This window comes from Contarinia nasturtii, unplaced genomic scaffold (assembly GCF_009176525.2).
Source record: "Contarinia nasturtii isolate CC-2019 unplaced genomic scaffold, AAFC_CNas_1.1 Cnas_scaffold_66, whole genome shotgun sequence".
NCBI lineage: Eukaryota > Metazoa > Arthropoda > Insecta > Diptera > Cecidomyiidae > Contarinia > Contarinia nasturtii.
Window position 1 is genome coordinate 25,353 of NW_022197424.1, and position 18,381 is coordinate 43,733.

Consider the following 18,381-nt stretch of genomic DNA (forward strand, 5'->3'; position numbering starts at 1 on the left):
ACGAATATGTGTGTGTACAACAACCGAAAGCTATAAATATCACAAGATGAAAAAAATACTCATACATGCGTTAGAATGAGGTTAAGTGAGAGTTTTTTTCTCTTCAGTATATGTATGTGAGTCATGTGTATGTGTAATATTACAAACAGTAACACAACGCCATTTGATGTAATCGCTCCGAAATGCAAGGGCAGTATTAACTTAGCCTCGCACTTGCAAAGACATAACAAAATTGTACGGTGTTTTCATTATCTGAACATACATTTTTGTCGAATATGTGGCGTTACACTGATTGACACCACAATTGATTCAATTTAAAAACGGTGTTTATGAAATCATTATAATAATATTTTTGGAGCCTTCAATTCAGTATTTGCATAATTTTAAATGTTTGAAAGAAAAAAGTGCATTTTTGTATTAAAACACTTCTATTTATTGAATAACAAATCGCTGCGTATACATAAACAGGAATTGTAGATTTACATTGAAACAATGTAAATGCCGTCGATTTAATCGAGTGATCCAATTACAGTGCATAGTTTTTGGTGTCATTGTTGCAATTGTGCTTATTCGTATTTCTCTAGTGCACATTGTGCCGCATCATCTACATTGTTGTGCTACAATTCAAGCAAATATATAAAACAAACGTGTCAATAACTACATTTGATCATTTTGTATGATACTGTGATGTGCACAAAACCTTGCTTAGCACGGAAGAAAATAAATTGTTCTCAAAGAAATCACGTTTTGATTGAAAAAAAAAACGAATTAATAAGTGCTTTATTGGAAAAATTTTTAAATGTGTTGTGGATTTGTTTGAAAAATTATTCAAATGGAAGATAATGCGAAAACGGTGCATGCAAATTTGATGGTGATTTAGAAAAAATAGACACAAAATCATAAGGAAATTGAGAAGAAGTACAATTTAAACAAAAAACAATGACGTCCGATTGGAGACCCGTGCTTAATAACTACCTTTCAGATTTTGAAAGCCAAACGACGGTTATTTTGGATAAAATTGTTAAATTACTCTCACGATCTGGACAAAGATTCGACACACGCATTAAAGAACACTTCAAGAAAAGCGTACTAAATCGGTAAGTATCGTGAAAAATCGTCGAAAAATATTTCTTATAATGACAGACATTTTTTGAATCAACAAAAAAAAGAGACACACATTTTGAATCAAATTTCATTGACGAATCAACAATTGAATTTTTTTTAAAGAAAAAAGTACTCTGCAAATACGAACACTGAGCGTGTATGTAGATTTTGTTAGTGTAATTTGGTTAGATCGAACTCTCACCGCTTCAATTTATAATTCAAATCAAATGCATTCGAGTGCGGCGCTGCTTGCATGTTCTTATTCTTACGCACAGTGTTCGTGCAAATATTTACTTTATACATATAAAAGCGAATTTTTCATGTAAAATCATCATAAAAAAGTAAATTCATACCTATGCGCAATGCGCATTCTTGTACAAAGGGATGCCGAAAATTGATTGGAATCTCATTTGTCGTCATTGGCTAAATCTCTTTGGCCTTGAACGCGTATTTTTATACTACTCCGATTTGGTTTTCAATTTTTATACTAATTAGTGGGGCTTCACATAATGAACACCATCTAGCATCTATCCTAATATCTACGCAGAATCACGCGTTACGTCAAATGAAACATCACACATTTTCATACGAATTTACGAAAAAAAAAAAATCATTTTTTCTAAAGCAAAGAAACGTCATTCCGAGCGTCCGAGCGACACATAGACGAAAATTTGATTACGAATAACGGAGAATAGGCAAAACGGTGAAAGATACTCGGGAACGAATGTTCGCAAAAAAACAAAATTTACAACGAAAAGATGTATATGGACACTTTGAAAACATTCTCTTCTCAAGTCATTCGTTCCCGAATTCTACTATTTTTCATATTCTCCGGTATTCGTAAACAAATGCTTCGCTTATCAACAACTCGTTGGTGCGTATTATACTTTACGATAGACGCATTCTGGGTCCCGTCTATCAATCGAAAGTTTATTGATTTTGATTCAAATAAATTCGAAGATTTGTCATAACCAGCTAAGAATAAAGTCTCAATTATTAAATTTTAATCAATTTCGTGTATGACTCAGTCTAGTATGGACTGACATGATTCATGTAAAAGAATTTTGAACTCTTTCGGTTTGAATTTGAAATGTGTTTAAGAACGAAATGATATGAAAGTGACGATCATCGGGCGTCTCTCATGACTTATATCAGTCACTTGCTCAAATAATGTCATTTGTTTCATCGTTCAAAGTCTATAAATAAAAAGAACCAAGCGGCCAACGTACCTACCTATACTACTCTAGAGTCTAGACTATTGTAAACAATGTTATTGCGAGAGTGCTTGGTTCTTTTGGGTTCTACATTATACAATCTATCTAAAAATACCTTTCCGGAGTAGAAAATTCATAACTCGCAAATGGTTTTTTCCGAATTGATCGTTCATTTTTTTTTTTTCAAAACATTTTTTAAAATTTCTGTCCTTAATATCGTTTTCTAGTTTGGAGCAATCATTGGAATTTATCGAGATTCAGAATGAATCACATCCGCACCAAAATGAAATCGACCGATGCCAAATGACCGACGCGACAAATGAACAAATGTCATCGGACGACACTATTGAATTCGTTGAGAGTGTCATAAAGGTTGAGACAATTTCAAGTGAAGACGACGAAAATGCGATCGGAACAACGGAAGGTATTTCAACAACAAGCGAAGCGGAGCCAGCCATGCATGAGCGAATGAACTATCGGCCGTCGTTAGATTCGTGTTTTTCAATGGATCGACATTCAACATGTTCGCCAAGCACCTCAAATCAACCGATGGTATCGCCAAATGTTTCACCAAATATTTCACCATTTTTATCGTCGACCGAACTAAATATGATAATCAAACGGGAAATAGATCACACGCGATTCGATGAATGCGTTGTTAAAATGGAAGATGTTCCAACGACATCAGCAAGCATCGAAAATGAAATACCACCATCACCAAGTCATCGACAGTTTCAACGATCCGTATCCATACTATCAGTTGAGCAGCAAGAAATCAAACGAAAAACTGTGGCTGCATACCATGAACCATGTAAAAAGCAAAAAATAACTGACGTCGTACAAATGAATGGTAATTTTTGATATTTTTGCGAGTTTTTTCTACTTTCACACTTTTATTTTGTCTTCTTTTTTCCATTTTCCGTCTTGAGTGTCATAAGTTTTTTTTCTCTTCACAGAGTCAATCCCGACACCAAACAATATGCCTGCGACAAAGGACTTCGTGTTCGCCTGTTTCTACAGTAAATGTCAAATAAATTTATTCATAACAACGCTTCAAGAGGTCTATGGCCATTGGAAGGATGCCCATGAAATGTCGATGAAACCATTTCGATTTGTGGCCATTGGCAAAGCGGCATGTTTCTATTGTAATAAAGTCGATGTATTTCCCCAGCTTGTTCCACACCATAAGCACCGTCACCATTCCGAAATCATGGTCATTGTGGACAAAGAGAATAAATCAAAATGTGGTTTATGCCATCGTATTTTTTCCTCCTCTGAAATGGTGGTGCATTTTAAGCAACAACATGACCCATCTCTGCTTGGCGGCATCAATAGTCCGGTGTGTTTCAGTGAAGCCGAAGTAACCGATCTATTGAAAATTAACTCAACACCAAACGGTTTGTGTGAATTTAATTCCGCGGTGAATGGGCCGAACGAAATAAAAGCATTTGTGTGTGGCTTTTGTGGAGCTGCAAAAAGTTTAAGCGAAACATCGTTCATTGATCACATTGAAAACGATATATTCAAATATAGTTGTTCGGCATGTTCATTCCTTTCTGACAGCATCCACGAAATTACGCAACACGAAGAGACCGTTCATCACATGACCAACGTTCACATCAAACACAAGACTACACTCGATAGCCGATTGGAACGTTACTATATGAGAACGCGTGTTATTTTCAGCAATGGATTGGCATTATTCAAACACAACTTGCTTAACACAAAATTCGATGATCGATCGGAGTTTTGGTCGTTCAAAGAACGTTTTGTTAAACAAAAATCCAACGAAGGTATACTGCCTAAAATGAAAGATGATGACAAGCTGAGTGATTTTCACCGAAAAGAATTGAAACGACAACGGGCTTATCACAATAATTTATGTATTCGCGGCATTATGACGGTGGTTGGTCAGGATGAACTGCACCAAATACTTGCATTTATTTGCAAGGTGCTCCATGTGGAGATTACAAAAAATGATTTTGATACCCTTTTTCAACGAAGCGGCTTTGATGTTATCGTTAAAATGAGAACATTTGATCTTAAGAAACAGATATTGAAACATTTTGATTCTATTGAGAAAACGAAAATTCCGGAAAAATTCAAGGGTATTTTGAATATTTGTTCGTTAATTGATCTGAAAATGTTTTCGGTGGAAAATGATTTGACGGGATTTTTTAGGGAGCTTTATGAATATGCACAAATGAAAAAAGATAAAATGCACATCCATTCGGTTTGGATATCAGACCGTGGCATCAGCGTTAAAGTGACGTTTAAAAGTCCCATTGAAATTATTTGGACGAAAACTGATTTGGATAAGTGTATTCATCAAAAATATAAGGGATTGGTATGAAAATCAAAAGCAATTTAAGTTTTTTATTTTAAGATCGAAAGTAATTGAATCAAGGAGTTTCAGGTCACAAAGGGTAAAACAAAATTTTATTCAATGAACACTGAATTGATAAGAAAATGAGAAAAGATGATTAGACCTTGGTTTAAGTCATTTGCACCGTATTTTTTGCTTACTTTTTTAAAAAAAATTACAGACAATATATTAAACTACTGTTCAGTTGAGCTGGCACTACGTTAGCTAGCTAAATGGGACAAAACAATAGACGTTATTATTTTAATGATGAATCACTTCTCTTGTTTTAATAGAAGTGATTGTTCATTATAACAATTACTTCTATTGTTTTAGTCCAATACGTACTGTCAGCTAGCTCAACTGACCAGTTAGTTCAATATATTGTCTGAAAAATTATCCAACCTCGAAGTTGATTTTAATCATTACGAGTATCCATAAATCCTCAGTCAACCCACAGTGCTAATTACAATTTTCAATAAAAAAACTATAACCACGGGACATCCGAGAATTTTCGTTAAGGATGCCGAATTTTGCTCATATTGAACTTATGAAACCAATTTTTTCTACTAGACTACCAAAAAATGTTGATACTAATCAACTGTTGTAATGATGTGTTTATTATAGTACAGAGGCGATCTGGTGTGCAGCGACTCGCAATTTCGTCAACTAACCAGTATATGTTTGTGTGATTCGAGTATATGTTTTTAAGACATCATGAGCAACAAATATCAATATGAGGAGTGTTTCTGGCTGCATAATCGCTCTGTTAAACAATGAGCTATAAAATTTTCTTTAACATTGATAAGTTTTCTAACTCCATATTGGGCGATAAAACCTTATCTTGTCATTTACTTAAGGAAGTCGTTAACTTAAAAAAAACACCATTTAGGCGTAAGACAACAAATATCATGAATTTCATTTCATTTTCTTAGTAAAGAACAGTGGAGAGAGAAACAAAGATAGAGTGAGATAAGTAAAGAGAGAACAGGAGAGAATGACGACGGCTAGAGAGAGAAGAGGAAAGAGAGGAGAAGAGATAGAGGGAATAGATGGAAGTATAAAGAAAGAAACAAAGAGGCATATTAGATAAAGTACATAAAATGTAATGAAAGAAGCTAGTAAATATTTTCTTTTAAATGAATAAAGAACATGCTTTTTTTTCTATGTAAAAGACTCTTTGAAATTAAACAGAATTTTGAATAAAACATAATAATAAAGATTGTTTGATCCAAATTTTTATCTTTTCTCTTGAAAGTCTATAAAAAAGGTAAGTGTTGGATCACTCATGATTCTTCCTCTCCCGCTTCTTCCGTGACCTCAGTTTTCTTCGGACCCTTATGCAACTCCACAGACCTATAGAATCAAATTACTCCTCGGTCATTGACTTAATTGACATTGACTAAAGTAAGTGGCCAAAATGCAAATCAGACCTCAAATATGCTGATTTCCATATATACTATAATTCCAAGCTCATACGCAATCAAAAATGATCGCTTAAAAAAATAAAATTCATAATTTTTTTTCTCCAATTTTTTTTTGCTAAATCGGCTATTTGTTTTTATTCAATAGTTACAAGTTACAAAAAATTTGTTGTAAAACAATTCTTCTACAAAATTGTTTGTCATTTTAATAAATTGTTTTTTTGTTTGTATATTGTGTATAATTTTCACAAAAATAAAGAGATTTAACTATAAATATGTGTCGCTGCGATGCCATTCAGCGTGTGTTGTGTTATGGGAGAGCAGTGTGTTTGCAAGAAAAGAAAACGTTGATGCAATGAATTCACCAAAACATTGCTGGTGCACAAATGAGATTTGGTAACAATTACAAAAAAATATTAAAATATTGAACTATATGTGGTGACGATCTGTGTCATCGTTGTTTTTAACTTTTTTCTCCATTCAAATCTTTCTATTTATACTAAACGATGAGTAATTCTATATATATAAAAAGTGCATGTGATTGTGAAACATTCTCTATTTTCATCGAAAAATATACGATTTTATAAAATGACCTGATTTGGAATGGAAGGTCTTTTGTATATTGATTTGTTTTCCGTTTTTCGCTCTTTTCATTCTGTTAATTGTAACTACGATTTAATATGACCTATAAGTACTCAATGGTGCTAGAAATGAAAACAGATATAAAGTCCAAATCAAACATTTCAATTTAAACATTCACACACCAAGTCATCGTCGAAAAATAAAATAATTTTTTTTATAGTCTCTTGTTTTTCGCGTATACGTTATTTTATTTATTGTCGCGCCGATCGCTCCGTTTCCATCAAACATTCACGAACCAATACCTGGAATAAAAAAAGAACATCTTTTAAAATATTGCCTGAATTCTTTTTAATCTAATTTCATTCTTCTTAATATGAGGCTCGATATAAGGAACGAAGGTGAGTCTCCATAAATGTGAACATTTTCTGATGCCAATCTAATCAATAAATCTTATTTGATATCACAAACCAACGATTCATTTTCAAATTAACCGTAGAAGTTTCATAGATTGGCATTAGACAATTTACTTTTTATATTTATCACTTCTAAGAACGAGTAGTAGTTAACTATTTTTGACTCGAGTTTACTGTCCAGATAATGCAATTGATAATGAGTGCTATTACGCAGCTGGTGAATGTGATTACATCGCCGTTATCGACTTGATATGAGTGTGAACGATAAGAGAGAAATTAGTGAAACATTTCAAAACTCTTCTCTTTCCCTCTCATAAACGAGAGATCGGCGTAACATTGACCCACACACATTCTCCAGTATCAATAGCATTTATCTCGATCTAAAATCCATATCAAAAAGCCAAAAATGTCCAGTATGTCGGGCAAATATTGTTTTTAGACTCTTATATTATGAACGACGACGAAAAAGTACCTTTGCTTGAATAATCAGCCGCTTCAAACGGTCACCACGTCCCATTGCGTACGTTGGTCGAATATCACGGTTCATTTCCTCGATCACGGCCAGCAGCTGCGCATATTTCGATAGGCCCGAACCTTGTGACGTCGATGATTGAGACAATCCCAATCCGTTGTTGCTCTGGCCATAGCTACTGTACAGTTGAGATGCCGGTGGAGTGGCTGAAACTACAGTAGAAATACCACTTATTAAGCTGATTTTTTGCAGTTTTATATGAACAAAAATTGTTGAACATAATTGGTAATTTTTAGTCAAAAATGTGCACAATTTCACATATTTTTACGATTTCTTCGGAAAAGTTAAAAATTTCTTTGCAAAAAGTGAAATTTTCGTAGAAAATAAAACTTTTTATTTAATTTTGTCTCTTTTTTCTTTTTTTTATTCTAAATTTTGAATTCTCCTTAAAAATTGGAATTATTTTCTTTGATAAAATTTCATTTTTCACTTTTTTACTTTCGGTATTCAACAATTTTGGATATTTATTCATCATTTTTGTTGATTTTCATAGTATTTTCCATATATATTCTTAAATTTTCGGAGTTTTCTTGAGATTTAACACAATTTTTCCATCGACCGCAATTTTTCGCACATTTTTTCTCAAATTCTTAATGTTCCAAACAATGCAAATTAATCTTACCCAATCGATTTAAATTAGCATTTTCCAAAATTTCACGTTCACGTTCTCGCTCTCGTTCTTGTTGTTGTCTTTGGCGTTGTTGCTGTTGTTGCTGTTGTTGATGTTGTTGATGTTGTTGCAATTGTTGTTGTTGTTGTACTAGCTGAATAGCAGATTGTATCAATTGATTTTGTTGATAGGTTAAATATTGATTATTTTGGTTTTTATTCGATTTCGATGAACCATAATGTGATGACGAATTGGAATTTGAATGATGATGACCGTACTGTTGCTTGCTTGCAACATTTGCCATTGGTATTGCTGTCACTGTGACATCGTTCAATTTCGATTCAACCGCCTGAATATCCATTTCATCATAGAATCGTCCCTTATTCATATTCAATTTCAACTAATTTGACGATCGACAAAAAAAACTATAAAGTCCAAAGTCCAATATAAAATAATGGCTAATTAGACAACACAATGTGACAAGTTTCTCCGCTATTGAAAATCAATGCACTGAATGGAAAAATAACAAATCCACACTTCAAAATATTGAATTGTTGCAAATGCAAAACGAATATGTATTTCAACAAAATAAATCTAAATAATAAAAATAAAAACAAACAAAATTTTGATCGGTGGAAAAATAAATTGCGGAGAAATTAAAACACGCAAAGCACACCGTACAGAACAAGAGAAATGTTTATACAACAATGACAATCGTTTAATTTTCTAATGGTTGACTTTTTTTTGCTCATTTGCTGTACACAAGTGACAGATGATGATGGATGCGCGTTTGTAGTTGTGAGGCAAATATAGCGAAATCAGAAACGCAACGAAACGCAAAACAAACACGAAACAATGGTTGAACGGTTTGGAAGAGACTGTAAACAAACATGAATTATGAATGAAAACATTGGAGAAAACCTTATAAATGTCGGAACTTGCGTTGAACGGAGAGGTTTTGTATGAAGAAAAAAACCTTTAGTGGAACGCAGAGAAAACATGATGCTTCAAAACACTTGGTTTGATTGAGGTTTGGACGGTGTAAGGTTTCATTGGTCGATCAATATAATTTACCGAGAGACTGAAAGGAGACAGAAGAATTTCAATAAGATTCAACCAAAACAGTGCGTATTTTTAGCACGAATTTTTAGAAATTTTCAGGCTATTGAAATCCACGCCCATTTCATGCATTTTTCCGGTTTTTTTATTATTTTTCTCTCTTTTCTCATTCAATTATGTGAGCTTCCCTGTCTTTCTATCTCATTCAATAGACCAAGTGGAAACCAACAATTTTTTTTTTGATTTCTTTTCGTTTTTTCGTCAATTTCAACGGAAAAAAGTGAATATTCAAATTAAGAGACATGTTACACTCCAAAAAAAATCGCATTGTCTCTGAAAGTTCATTCGCCGAAAAATTCAATTTTATTTAAATTTCTCAAACGGACGCAATTTTAATAACAATGGAATATCTCGTGAGTCTAGTCGAAAGAATGTCTATTTTTCTCTCGATTGCATCTGAATAAATAGAAGACGATTCACATACAATATATCACTTGTGTTCAATGTTTGCTTGAGTTTCAAGTTGAATGTTTTGAGTTTTGAGAAGAAAAAAAAATATAAACATCAACAAAAATGTCAACGCATACAACCGCATATTGGTTCGGCGAATTGAAGTCGCTTCATAGTATTGTCAAACGTACACACTCGCACACATGCACACATCGGTGCTTGCTTACTCATCGATGTATACGAATGGCATAACACAAACTGTGTTTGTTGTAAATATTTATGCATAAATGCCACTGACGACAGCGACAACATCCACACTCATTCACTGACTCGCACGCACACATACATGCACCATCAAACATCAAGAGAAGAGAAGCAATGAAAAAAAGTATAGTGTATTTATTTCATATATTGAAGCACGTACTGACCTAACATCAATGCTGCATCAATCTCTCTCACAATCTCAACATTTGACAAAAAATTATCGCATTTATTTGCCATTTGGTTGAAATAAATTATGCCAAAACAATAATTTGAGCAAAAAGTGTTGGAATGCCATTAGTTGAATAAAAGTGAAATAGAAAGTGAAACAAATATAGAATAAGTGACAGCAGAAAGAAAGGAATGTAGTGACACCAAAATGCATCTAAGTTGATGCAAGACGAATGGAAAAATTTAGTGTGTGCATTTTAATTCCGAAGAACTTTTCAATCTAAAATTGACTGTTGTCACGCTGGCGACATCAAGTCGATTGCATTTCGTTTTTTTTATTATTTTCTGTTGTTGTTTTTTTTTATTCATGCTGTTTATTTGAGTGAGTTGAGAATTGTGAGATTTCAACGCAAAAAACATGAACTATTCGCCGTATTTTTTGGTGGTGATGTACAATTGAAACGAATAACAACAACAAAAATGGAACAAATCAATCAGAAATCACGTAAGTCGATATACAAATGAAATGTTTGAGGTTGTAAATTCCGGACCATTCACCCAACGACGACGCGTTGATATAAAAAAAGTGAAATCTTTGATTGATTTGCATTAATATTTAATCAATGGCTATAAAATTGTGTATGTTTTTAATGGTTGTTGTCGCTTTTCTTTGCATTTTATCGTCATGTGTATGAATGCGAACAACAACAAACACCAACAACGCTCAGTGGCTAGTTCGAACTATGTAGTGGTTTTTTTTTATATAGTTTGGTGTGTCGCATCGGAATTGAGTGTTGATTTAATTGGTTGACTGCAGTCAATTGAGCGCTTTATAAGCTGATTTGTTTTCTTTTTGTTTTTGCGTGGATATTTTTTGGTTTCTTTGTCGTTGCGTGTCTTGGTCGCGATTCAATGCATACATTTGATGGGTCTCGTGTGCGCGTTTCGACGACGTGTTTACAACCATAAATCGCTTATGGACTGTACAAGTCCAATTGGATACTTGCGATTTACGAGTTTTTTTTTTGGCATTTAAATGCGATTTGCATTGTTTTCACTGACAATCGATCGATTGTTGTTTTAAATTACTCGTCGATTTTATGCGTTGTGAAAGGAGATGATTTTTTTAAACATCTTTTTTTTATTGCTCCATTGAAAGAAAATTCCAAGTTTTTTTTTGTATTAATACAGATGTCATTATTTCTTGTCACGAACCACAAATCTGGTCTTTTGACAATAGTTTTGTGGCAAATTTGTTAATTTTAAATTTTTACTTGGATTTTCGGTTGACAACCACAACAAATGATGATAATTCAATTAAAAGTCACGTTTCAATCTGCGAACAAAAAACAATTCGCGTGCTTCATTCATGTCACATGATTGATTTCAGTTTTTTTCGTTCTTTTTCTCTTCTGACCCTCCTAACCCTTCCTTCCTTCTCTCTCTCTCTCTTTCTAAAAATCTGATTCCCTCTGTTTCTCTCCCATCTCATGCAGGCGACCGTGAAGGAAAAAAATCGTCACCAAAACTATTGCGAAACAACCTGAGCTCGTTGACACAATGCGCAAGTTGCTTGAATGATCTTGATGACCGGATAATATCAGCGCTTGGCCAAAATTGGCATACCGACTGTTTCCGGTGTTCGGTGTGTGACGAGCAACTATCGCATTGGTATTTTGAAAAGGACAGTCTACTATTTTGCCGCGATGATTACCTACAACGATTCGGCGAATGCTGCCAACAATGTTCGGCCCTAATTAGCGGCCCGATTATGATTGTCGGCGAGCATAAATTTCATCCAGAATGTTTTTGCTGTGTATCATGTCAACAGTACATTGGTGATGGAGACTCGTACGCACTCGTCGAACGATCGAAATTGTTTTGGTAAGTAGTCAATTAACGCATACTGCGTGCGAATAAATATAAATAAATGATATTTTTAGAAACATACAACGTGACCAGTTGGTAAACATGACTGTCTGATACATGTGCGACAGTTGAGCAGATGACAGTATAGCCAATGTGGTCGTTGAATTAAGATGAAAATTGAAATAATGAAAAAAATCTCGTCTTTTCTCTTTAGTGGAAATTGCTATTGCGTCAAAATCGATAAAACCTCAATTAAGTCAATTGAGTCGCCGACATCGTTGTCGGATATTTTAGCACCGTCCTCGTCTACACATCAACAACAGAAGACACTTCCGCACTCCATACGATTAGTGGAAATACCATGGTCCAATGAAAACAAAACCGCCCTTCGATTGTCCATTGATGATAGTCAAAATGGTACCATGCCTATCATCGCCACAAAACATAATGGCATACGGATTTCACAGTGAGTTTAATATTTTTTTTTATTTGTACATTCAAGAACGATGGAACTGTATAGTTATGTTTGGGAGAATTGGGTGTAGTTAGATATGTGGAATTTGGCATCAGTTCGGTCGTTCTTAGTAGACGTGAATCAGTAATGTGCGAGCAAAATTTTCCAGGGGAGATGATTTCAAAATTTTCTTCAAAAACCCTCGAGAAAAAAGGAAATCGAGAAAAATTTCGTTTCGGACATTACTGACGTGAAGAATAAGGTCCGGTTTCTGAAATGTTCGCCGAAAATCTGAAGCGATCTTAAAACGGCGTCTTTGGCATGTTATTGATATTGGTGCCTTTGGCGCTTTAAACAAAGAAAGCTTCAGACCTCGTTTCAGAAATTCTTCAAAAAATAGGAAGTGTAGATTAATGGAACTAAAATTTATATTCTCTGTGTTGATTTTGAACCAGTTGGTCAAAGTGTTTACACAACGTGTCAAAACACACATTTTTTTTACATAATTTACATAAATTTGACATGAACTAACTGAAATTTGTTTGTTTACTAACAAAAAAAAACCACATCAAAAAACAAAAATGGTGCAACCAAAAACACAAGTCGCCTTTGTCGAATGTACGGTCGACTCGGTAAATATGTGTTTGCTGTCGTCACATCAGCATTAAATGTATGCTGTTCAAGTACTGACGGCAATTCTGATGCCAATAGGTAATTTTTTTGAAAAAAAACAGAAACATTCTCGATTTTTCAATATTTTTGCGATTTTCCAATTTATTTTGAGCTATTTGTCAAAATCATCGCTTAATTTTTTAATCATGTTAATTGATTTTGCTTAAATTTGATTTTTTTGTCCCGAAAACGAAACAAACATTGGCTGTATTGGTTATGCTCATTACCTCGACATTTTTGCTGAATCTGAACATATATTTTTTTGGTTCGAAAACACATTGTCATTCATTAGTTTAAACAAACTACAAAATATTTCCTTGTTTAACACTGCATGTAGTTTTTTTTTCTAAATTTTTCGGAACAATTTAAACTAATCTTAATTTTTTACTTAAAAAAAATCACAGGGTTGATGTGCGAAACGATTCGGCTTCATTGCGTGTCGGCGATAAAGTGTTGGAGGTGAATGGAACGCCCGTAAACGGCAAGTCCATTGAAAATATTGACGAGCTAATCAAAAGTAGTAACGAAGTCTTACAGTTGACCATCGAACATGATCCGCATCGTTTGACAAAGTCTGTGTCCGAAGCAACAATAGTAACCACACAGCCAAGTGTTACCGACAGTCCACTGTCGCCCGCAACAACCATTCCAAAGTGTTACAATGTATGTTGTAGCCGATCGCCGTCAGTGAGGGAGCCACCAACAACGGCCAAACCCGAACGACTTTACATGAAACAAACTTCACAAAACGATGCCATGACAAGTGATGGCCTACAATCACCTTCGAATTCGTATGTTTGCGGTACAAAAACCCAACAGCTATGCAAAACAAAAGCATTCAATTTGAACTGTGGCATCGGCACGAATAATCTGAAGAATCAAAAGGAACGATGCTCGAGCATGTCGAAATTACTCGACGAAAATCATCCACCCACCGTTGAATTCTACGATCTTTCACGCACCAAATCGTTTCGAGTTGATACACAAGAGTCCACACAACGCATTTTTCGGGCCAGTGACCTTGTGATTGGTAATATCATATTTTACGTTAGACAAAGGCTGGCGCTTTATCCATTTTTCTATCTTTCTTTCAGGCGAACTACTGGGCAAAGGATTTTTCGGTCAGGTATTTAAGGTAACACATAAACTCACGAAAGAAATAATGGTGCTAAAGGAATTGTATCGCGTCGATGAAGAAGCCCAACGCAATTTTCTCAAAGAGGTTGCCGTACTTCGATCACTCTCACATAGTAATGTATTGAGATTTATCGGGGTGCTGTATCGCGATAAAAAATTACATTTAGTTACGGAATATGTACCGGGTATGTATTAATTCAAATGTACTTTATTTTTAATATTGATTTATTAACATTTGTTTTTTGTTTTAAATGCCAGGCGGATCGTTGAAAGATCTTATCCATAATAATGATTCGGTGCTACCATGGGAATGTCGAATTCGGTTTGCCAAAGACATCGCATGCGGAATGAACTATTTACACTCGAAAAATATCATTCATCGCGATTTGAACTCGTTGAATTGTCTGGTTCGGGAGGATAAAACGGTTATTGTTGCCGATTTTGGTTTGGCACGCATTATCAAGTCAGGTAATTGCAAAAGCAGCAATCGATTGACCGTTGATGGCAACGGCACTGTTAATCGGAAGTACAGACAGAGGAGACAACGATATACAGTTGTGGGAAATCCATGTAAGTAGTTTCAGGGTGAACATTGTGTGTTTTTTTTTTAATTTACGATTTTTTTTCGTATTTAATTGATATTTTTCGAAATTTTGGTGGAAAATTTATTATTAAAATTTTTAATTTTTTTTAAATTAAATTTAATTCATTTAAATAATTTTTTATCTTAAATTTAAATTTTTGATTTTTTTTTTTAATTTTTTAAATATTTTTTCTCAAAAAAAATCTTTTTTCCAGACTGGATGGCTCCGGAAATGATGAAAATGATGAAATACGACGAAAAAGTGGATATTTTCTCATTTGGCATCGTTGTGTGTGAGGTGAGTCCAGATGAAAAATGTCTTGGAATAATGACTTTCCGTTTCAATTTACTAATTTTTCCAAAACTTCCTTATTTAGATCATCGGTAGAGTTCTTGCCGATCCCGATTATTTACCGCGAACCTCTGATTTTGGTCTGAACCAAAAAGTGTTCCGTGAAAAGTTCTGCATTGATTGTCCGGATTTATTTTATAAAATTGCGTTTTTGTGTTGCGACTTGAATCCTGATGCGAGGTACCTTAAAGTTCATTAATTTATCAATTTAAGTTCAGGGACTCTTAGAAGAAATTGCGGTGGAATGTTTATATCAAGCTTCACAAGAGAATTTAGACAGTTTAAATATTTCCAATATTTTTTCAGATTTTTTTTTTCAAATCGTCTCTTAAACTACTTGAGCTCAATTTCACCAATTATTTTCACATGAAAAATTCCTACAAGTTTTTTAAATTAGAACCTATAACTGAAATATTTTGACAACTACAATATATTCTGAGACAATTTTCTAAGCGAAAAAATGCTAAGTTTTCGAAAGTCTCTCAATTTGTTTGGAAGCCAGTGCTGGAATTTTTCTTGTAAAAATATTTGATGGTGCTTGGTCTTGCATTGATTTTGCTAAAAAAAAAAACAAAGAAAAAAAATCTAATCGAATCTCTTTTTCTCCCCATAGGCCCTCATTTGAAGTTCTGGACGTTTGGCTTGAAAATCTGGCGAAGCATTTATCGCAAGGTCGGAGTATTTCATCAAAACTTCGTTGCGATATTGAAAATTTCAAAGAGCCATTAGAAAAATTGGATTCACCGCCATCGGCAAAGAAAATTGATACAAGACTGTCAACGTCACGATCACCATCGCCGTCGAATAAAAAGTCTGATTTCATTGTGAACAATAAAAGTAGTATTATGAGTGAATCGATGCCATCATCAATGGATATCGAGGACAGTGGTCCAAGTTCGATAATAATGCCAATAATGTCCGATGTAAGCACACCACCAAATGGTATTAGCTTCAGTCCCAATAGCAATAATAGCAAGCACATAAATAGCAATAGCAATGACAATAATAATCGTAGTCATAGTAGTAGTTTTAGTCCAAATGAAAAGATCACAACAGACCAAGTGCCATCCACAAATGAAAACGTGCCCATTGAGTATTCGCCGTTAATTCGTGAAATACCAAAATCGCCACATTTGAGTAAAGATTTTTCACCAAATGGTGAACGATTACGCAATAGTCTACGGTTTCGTCGTCAAGAGCGATTACAAAAGCAGCGATCGCTTCGATCGTTGGCCAATTTGATAAGTCATCAAAGCGGAACATCTTGGGATAGTGGCAACGAAAATTCAATTTCATCGTCAAACACTGACGACTTTGATTCGGATCGTGGAACAAATTATTTCAATTTCCCATCGAAACTACCGTTGACCGATGCCAATAATATCAAACCGATTGGAAAGAAGTCGAAACCGTATGGTGAAAAAGGATTCATTATTCATGTGAACGACGGTTCGCTAACGTTGAATGACGTCAAAGATTTGAACAATTGTTATTCGGATGATTTCGATTCGAGTTGCGACACAAGTCTCAATTACATCGATCCGGATTCATTGAATGTAACCATCGAAACGGAAAACAATCCAAAATCGACGGAAATCACATTTATTTCACCAAAAACACAGAAAAATTCCACATTCGAAGTGGCACTTCCCGAGAATGATGAATCTCTTGACGCGATAAAATATTCTTTAGATGAAGTTCGTGAAAATTTAAATAAATGCAAATCAAAATTGGACGCCTTAGAAATTGTCGACGTAAAACTATCGAAGAAATCCACGAAAATCAAGGCAAAACAATCAAAAGTCTCACTTAATGACATGCTGTCACCGACGAAAAAGATCGATCATTTTGATATGGTTGTTACAAAACCACCGAATATGTCCGTTTTTACACGATTACATCCGGTTTCATCGCCCATTTTAAACACAAGATCGTCACAACAAAAACCACTCATCGAACAACAAACGTCGAAAAAATTCCAAACCAAACGAAATGATATGCAAAATGGTACGGCCAATTATTGATTGTTTTACGATTATTTTCCGATTACTTATCGATTATTTTCAATTTTATTCTTTTCTTTTGTGATTCTCCCCTTAGGTACGGCCAATAAAACACCACAGAAAAATTACTGCAGAAATACGCTGGCTTTTATTGAGAAAATCAGCGACGGCCTTAATGATCGACACCAAAAAACAGTTGAGAAAAAGAGCAACAATAAGAAATTAAATAATATAACCAGTGGACAAGATGTACTCACCAGAAAACCCCCAGCACCAACATCACCAAAGAAACTACCGACAACACATCGAAACACCGACAAACAAAAACAAAAATCCAATTCACACTCATCATCACCCACACGAAAACGGCTGTAAATCGACACTCTCTCTGTTGATCTTTAAGCAACAATGACAAATTTATTCCATGTACCTATTTAAGCAATACCTCGTCACAACACACATACACCCAAACACAATCCGCACAGTAGTTACGCATTCCAATTTGTTTAATCGCTATTTTATACGCAATATATAGAGAAATGTTCGCTTTTTTGTCGATTTTCATATTTTATGAGAACCCTTGAATTCGGAATTTTGGATACATTCCACACACCGATGAAAGACAATATTTTTTAAAAATGCATATTTTTTTAGGCATTAGCTAAAACATTTTTTTTTTAGAATTAGAAATCAGATTATTCGAAAGATAAGAGTTGTTTTTTTTTAAATCATTTTTAACAGTTCATTGAATTTAATTTTCTCTTTTTTTTTCTTTTTCAGAAATTTTATGTAATTTTCGAAAAAAAAAAGAGATTTTTTTCTGAAATTTCAAAAATTTCCGAAATAGATTCGGTAGAAACTGGATGTTTCATAGAAAATTAATTTTGAAAATAATTCGAATTTTTTTTTTTAATTTTAAAACATGAAAATTGTCACATTTTAACTCAAAAATTCCAAAAAAAAAAATCTTTCGAAAAATTGTAAGAATAATTTTTTCCCAAATTGGCCTTCTGGAAAGTTATATATTTTTTTAAATTAACAGAATTTTACACCGAAATTTAGAGACCCAAAAATTGCACTTCCCTAAAAAAAATCCAAAATTAAAATGTTTTATTGAAACATTGGCAGA

The 18,381-nt window shown here is 34.1% G+C and overlaps 3 protein-coding genes across 4 annotated transcripts; 2 read left to right on the forward strand and 1 right to left on the reverse strand.

Moving 5' to 3' along the window:
- The first annotated feature begins 453 nt into the window (after positions 1 to 453).
- LOC116352242 lies at positions 454 to 5,902 on the forward strand. The gene is made up of 3 exons (XM_031784718.1): positions 454 to 1,097; positions 2,546 to 3,168; positions 3,275 to 5,902. Exons 1-3 carry the CDS (start codon positions 940 to 942, stop codon positions 4,669 to 4,671), a joined length of 2,178 nt encoding a protein of 725 aa, XP_031640578.1. The 5' UTR covers positions 454 to 939; the 3' UTR covers positions 4,672 to 5,902.
- Positions 5,903 to 6,213: 311 nt separating this feature from the next.
- On the reverse strand, positions 6,214 to 8,824 carry LOC116352452 (probable basic-leucine zipper transcription factor R). The gene is made up of 3 exons (XM_031785100.1): positions 8,254 to 8,824; positions 7,572 to 7,783; positions 6,214 to 6,988 (listed from the first exon to the last, which is right to left on the reverse strand). The coding sequence occupies exons 1-3, from the start codon at positions 8,627 to 8,629 to the stop codon at positions 6,938 to 6,940; spliced, it is 639 nt and encodes a 212-aa protein (XP_031640960.1). The 5' UTR covers positions 8,630 to 8,824; the 3' UTR covers positions 6,214 to 6,937.
- A 1,341-nt stretch (positions 8,825 to 10,165) lies between these two features.
- LOC116352592 (LIM domain kinase 1-like) lies at positions 10,166 to 17,893 on the forward strand. 2 transcript variants are annotated; one of them, XM_031785349.1, is made up of 11 exons: positions 10,166 to 10,687; positions 11,679 to 12,066; positions 12,266 to 12,517; positions 13,109 to 13,216; positions 13,582 to 14,207; positions 14,272 to 14,499; positions 14,573 to 14,884; positions 15,113 to 15,195; positions 15,275 to 15,429; positions 15,863 to 17,256; positions 17,350 to 17,893. In XM_031785349.1, exons 1-11 carry the CDS (start codon positions 10,663 to 10,665, stop codon positions 17,625 to 17,627), a joined length of 3,849 nt encoding a protein of 1,282 aa, XP_031641209.1. In that variant the 5' UTR covers positions 10,166 to 10,662; the 3' UTR covers positions 17,628 to 17,893. The 2 variants fall into 2 exon arrangements, with proteins under 2 accessions (XP_031641209.1, XP_031616325.1); XM_031760465.1 differs by lacking the exon at positions 13,109 to 13,216 and having other exon boundaries at positions 17,350 to 17,892.
- Positions 17,894 to 18,381: the final 488 nt, after the last annotated feature.

What these genes read in the sequence shown, in the direction of transcription:
- LOC116352242 (XM_031784718.1), top strand. Translation starts at nt 940, where the DNA reads ATGACGTCCGATTGGAGACCCGTGCTTAATAACTACCTTTCAGATTTT. An exon ending in AAGAAAAGCGTACTAAATCG is followed by an intron (nt 1,098 to 2,545) that starts GTAAGTATCGTG and finishes ATCGTTTTCTAG; the next exon opens with TTTGGAGCAATCATTGGAAT. An exon ending in TGACGTCGTACAAATGAATG is followed by an intron (nt 3,169 to 3,274) that starts GTAATTTTTGAT and finishes TTCTCTTCACAG; the next exon opens with AGTCAATCCCGACACCAAAC.
- LOC116352452 (XM_031785100.1), bottom strand. Translation starts at nt 8,629, where the DNA reads ATGAATAAGGGACGATTCTATGATGAAATGGATATTCAGGCGGTTGAA. An exon ending in TGCTAATTTAAATCGATTGG is followed by an intron (nt 7,784 to 8,253) that starts GTAAGATTAATT and finishes TTTCTACTGTAG; the next exon opens with TTTCAGCCACTCCACCGGCA. An exon ending in GGCTGATTATTCAAGCAAAG is followed by an intron (nt 6,989 to 7,571) that starts GTACTTTTTCGT and finishes TTTTTATTCCAG; the next exon opens with GTATTGGTTCGTGAATGTTT.
- LOC116352592 (XM_031785349.1), top strand. Translation starts at nt 10,663, where the DNA reads ATGGAACAAATCAATCAGAAATCAC. An exon ending in AATGGCATACGGATTTCACA is followed by an intron (nt 12,518 to 13,108) that starts GTGAGTTTAATA and finishes CAAAAACACAAG; the next exon opens with TCGCCTTTGTCGAATGTACG. An exon ending in TACAGTTGTGGGAAATCCAT is followed by an intron (nt 14,885 to 15,112) that starts GTAAGTAGTTTC and finishes TCTTTTTTCCAG; the next exon opens with ACTGGATGGCTCCGGAAATG.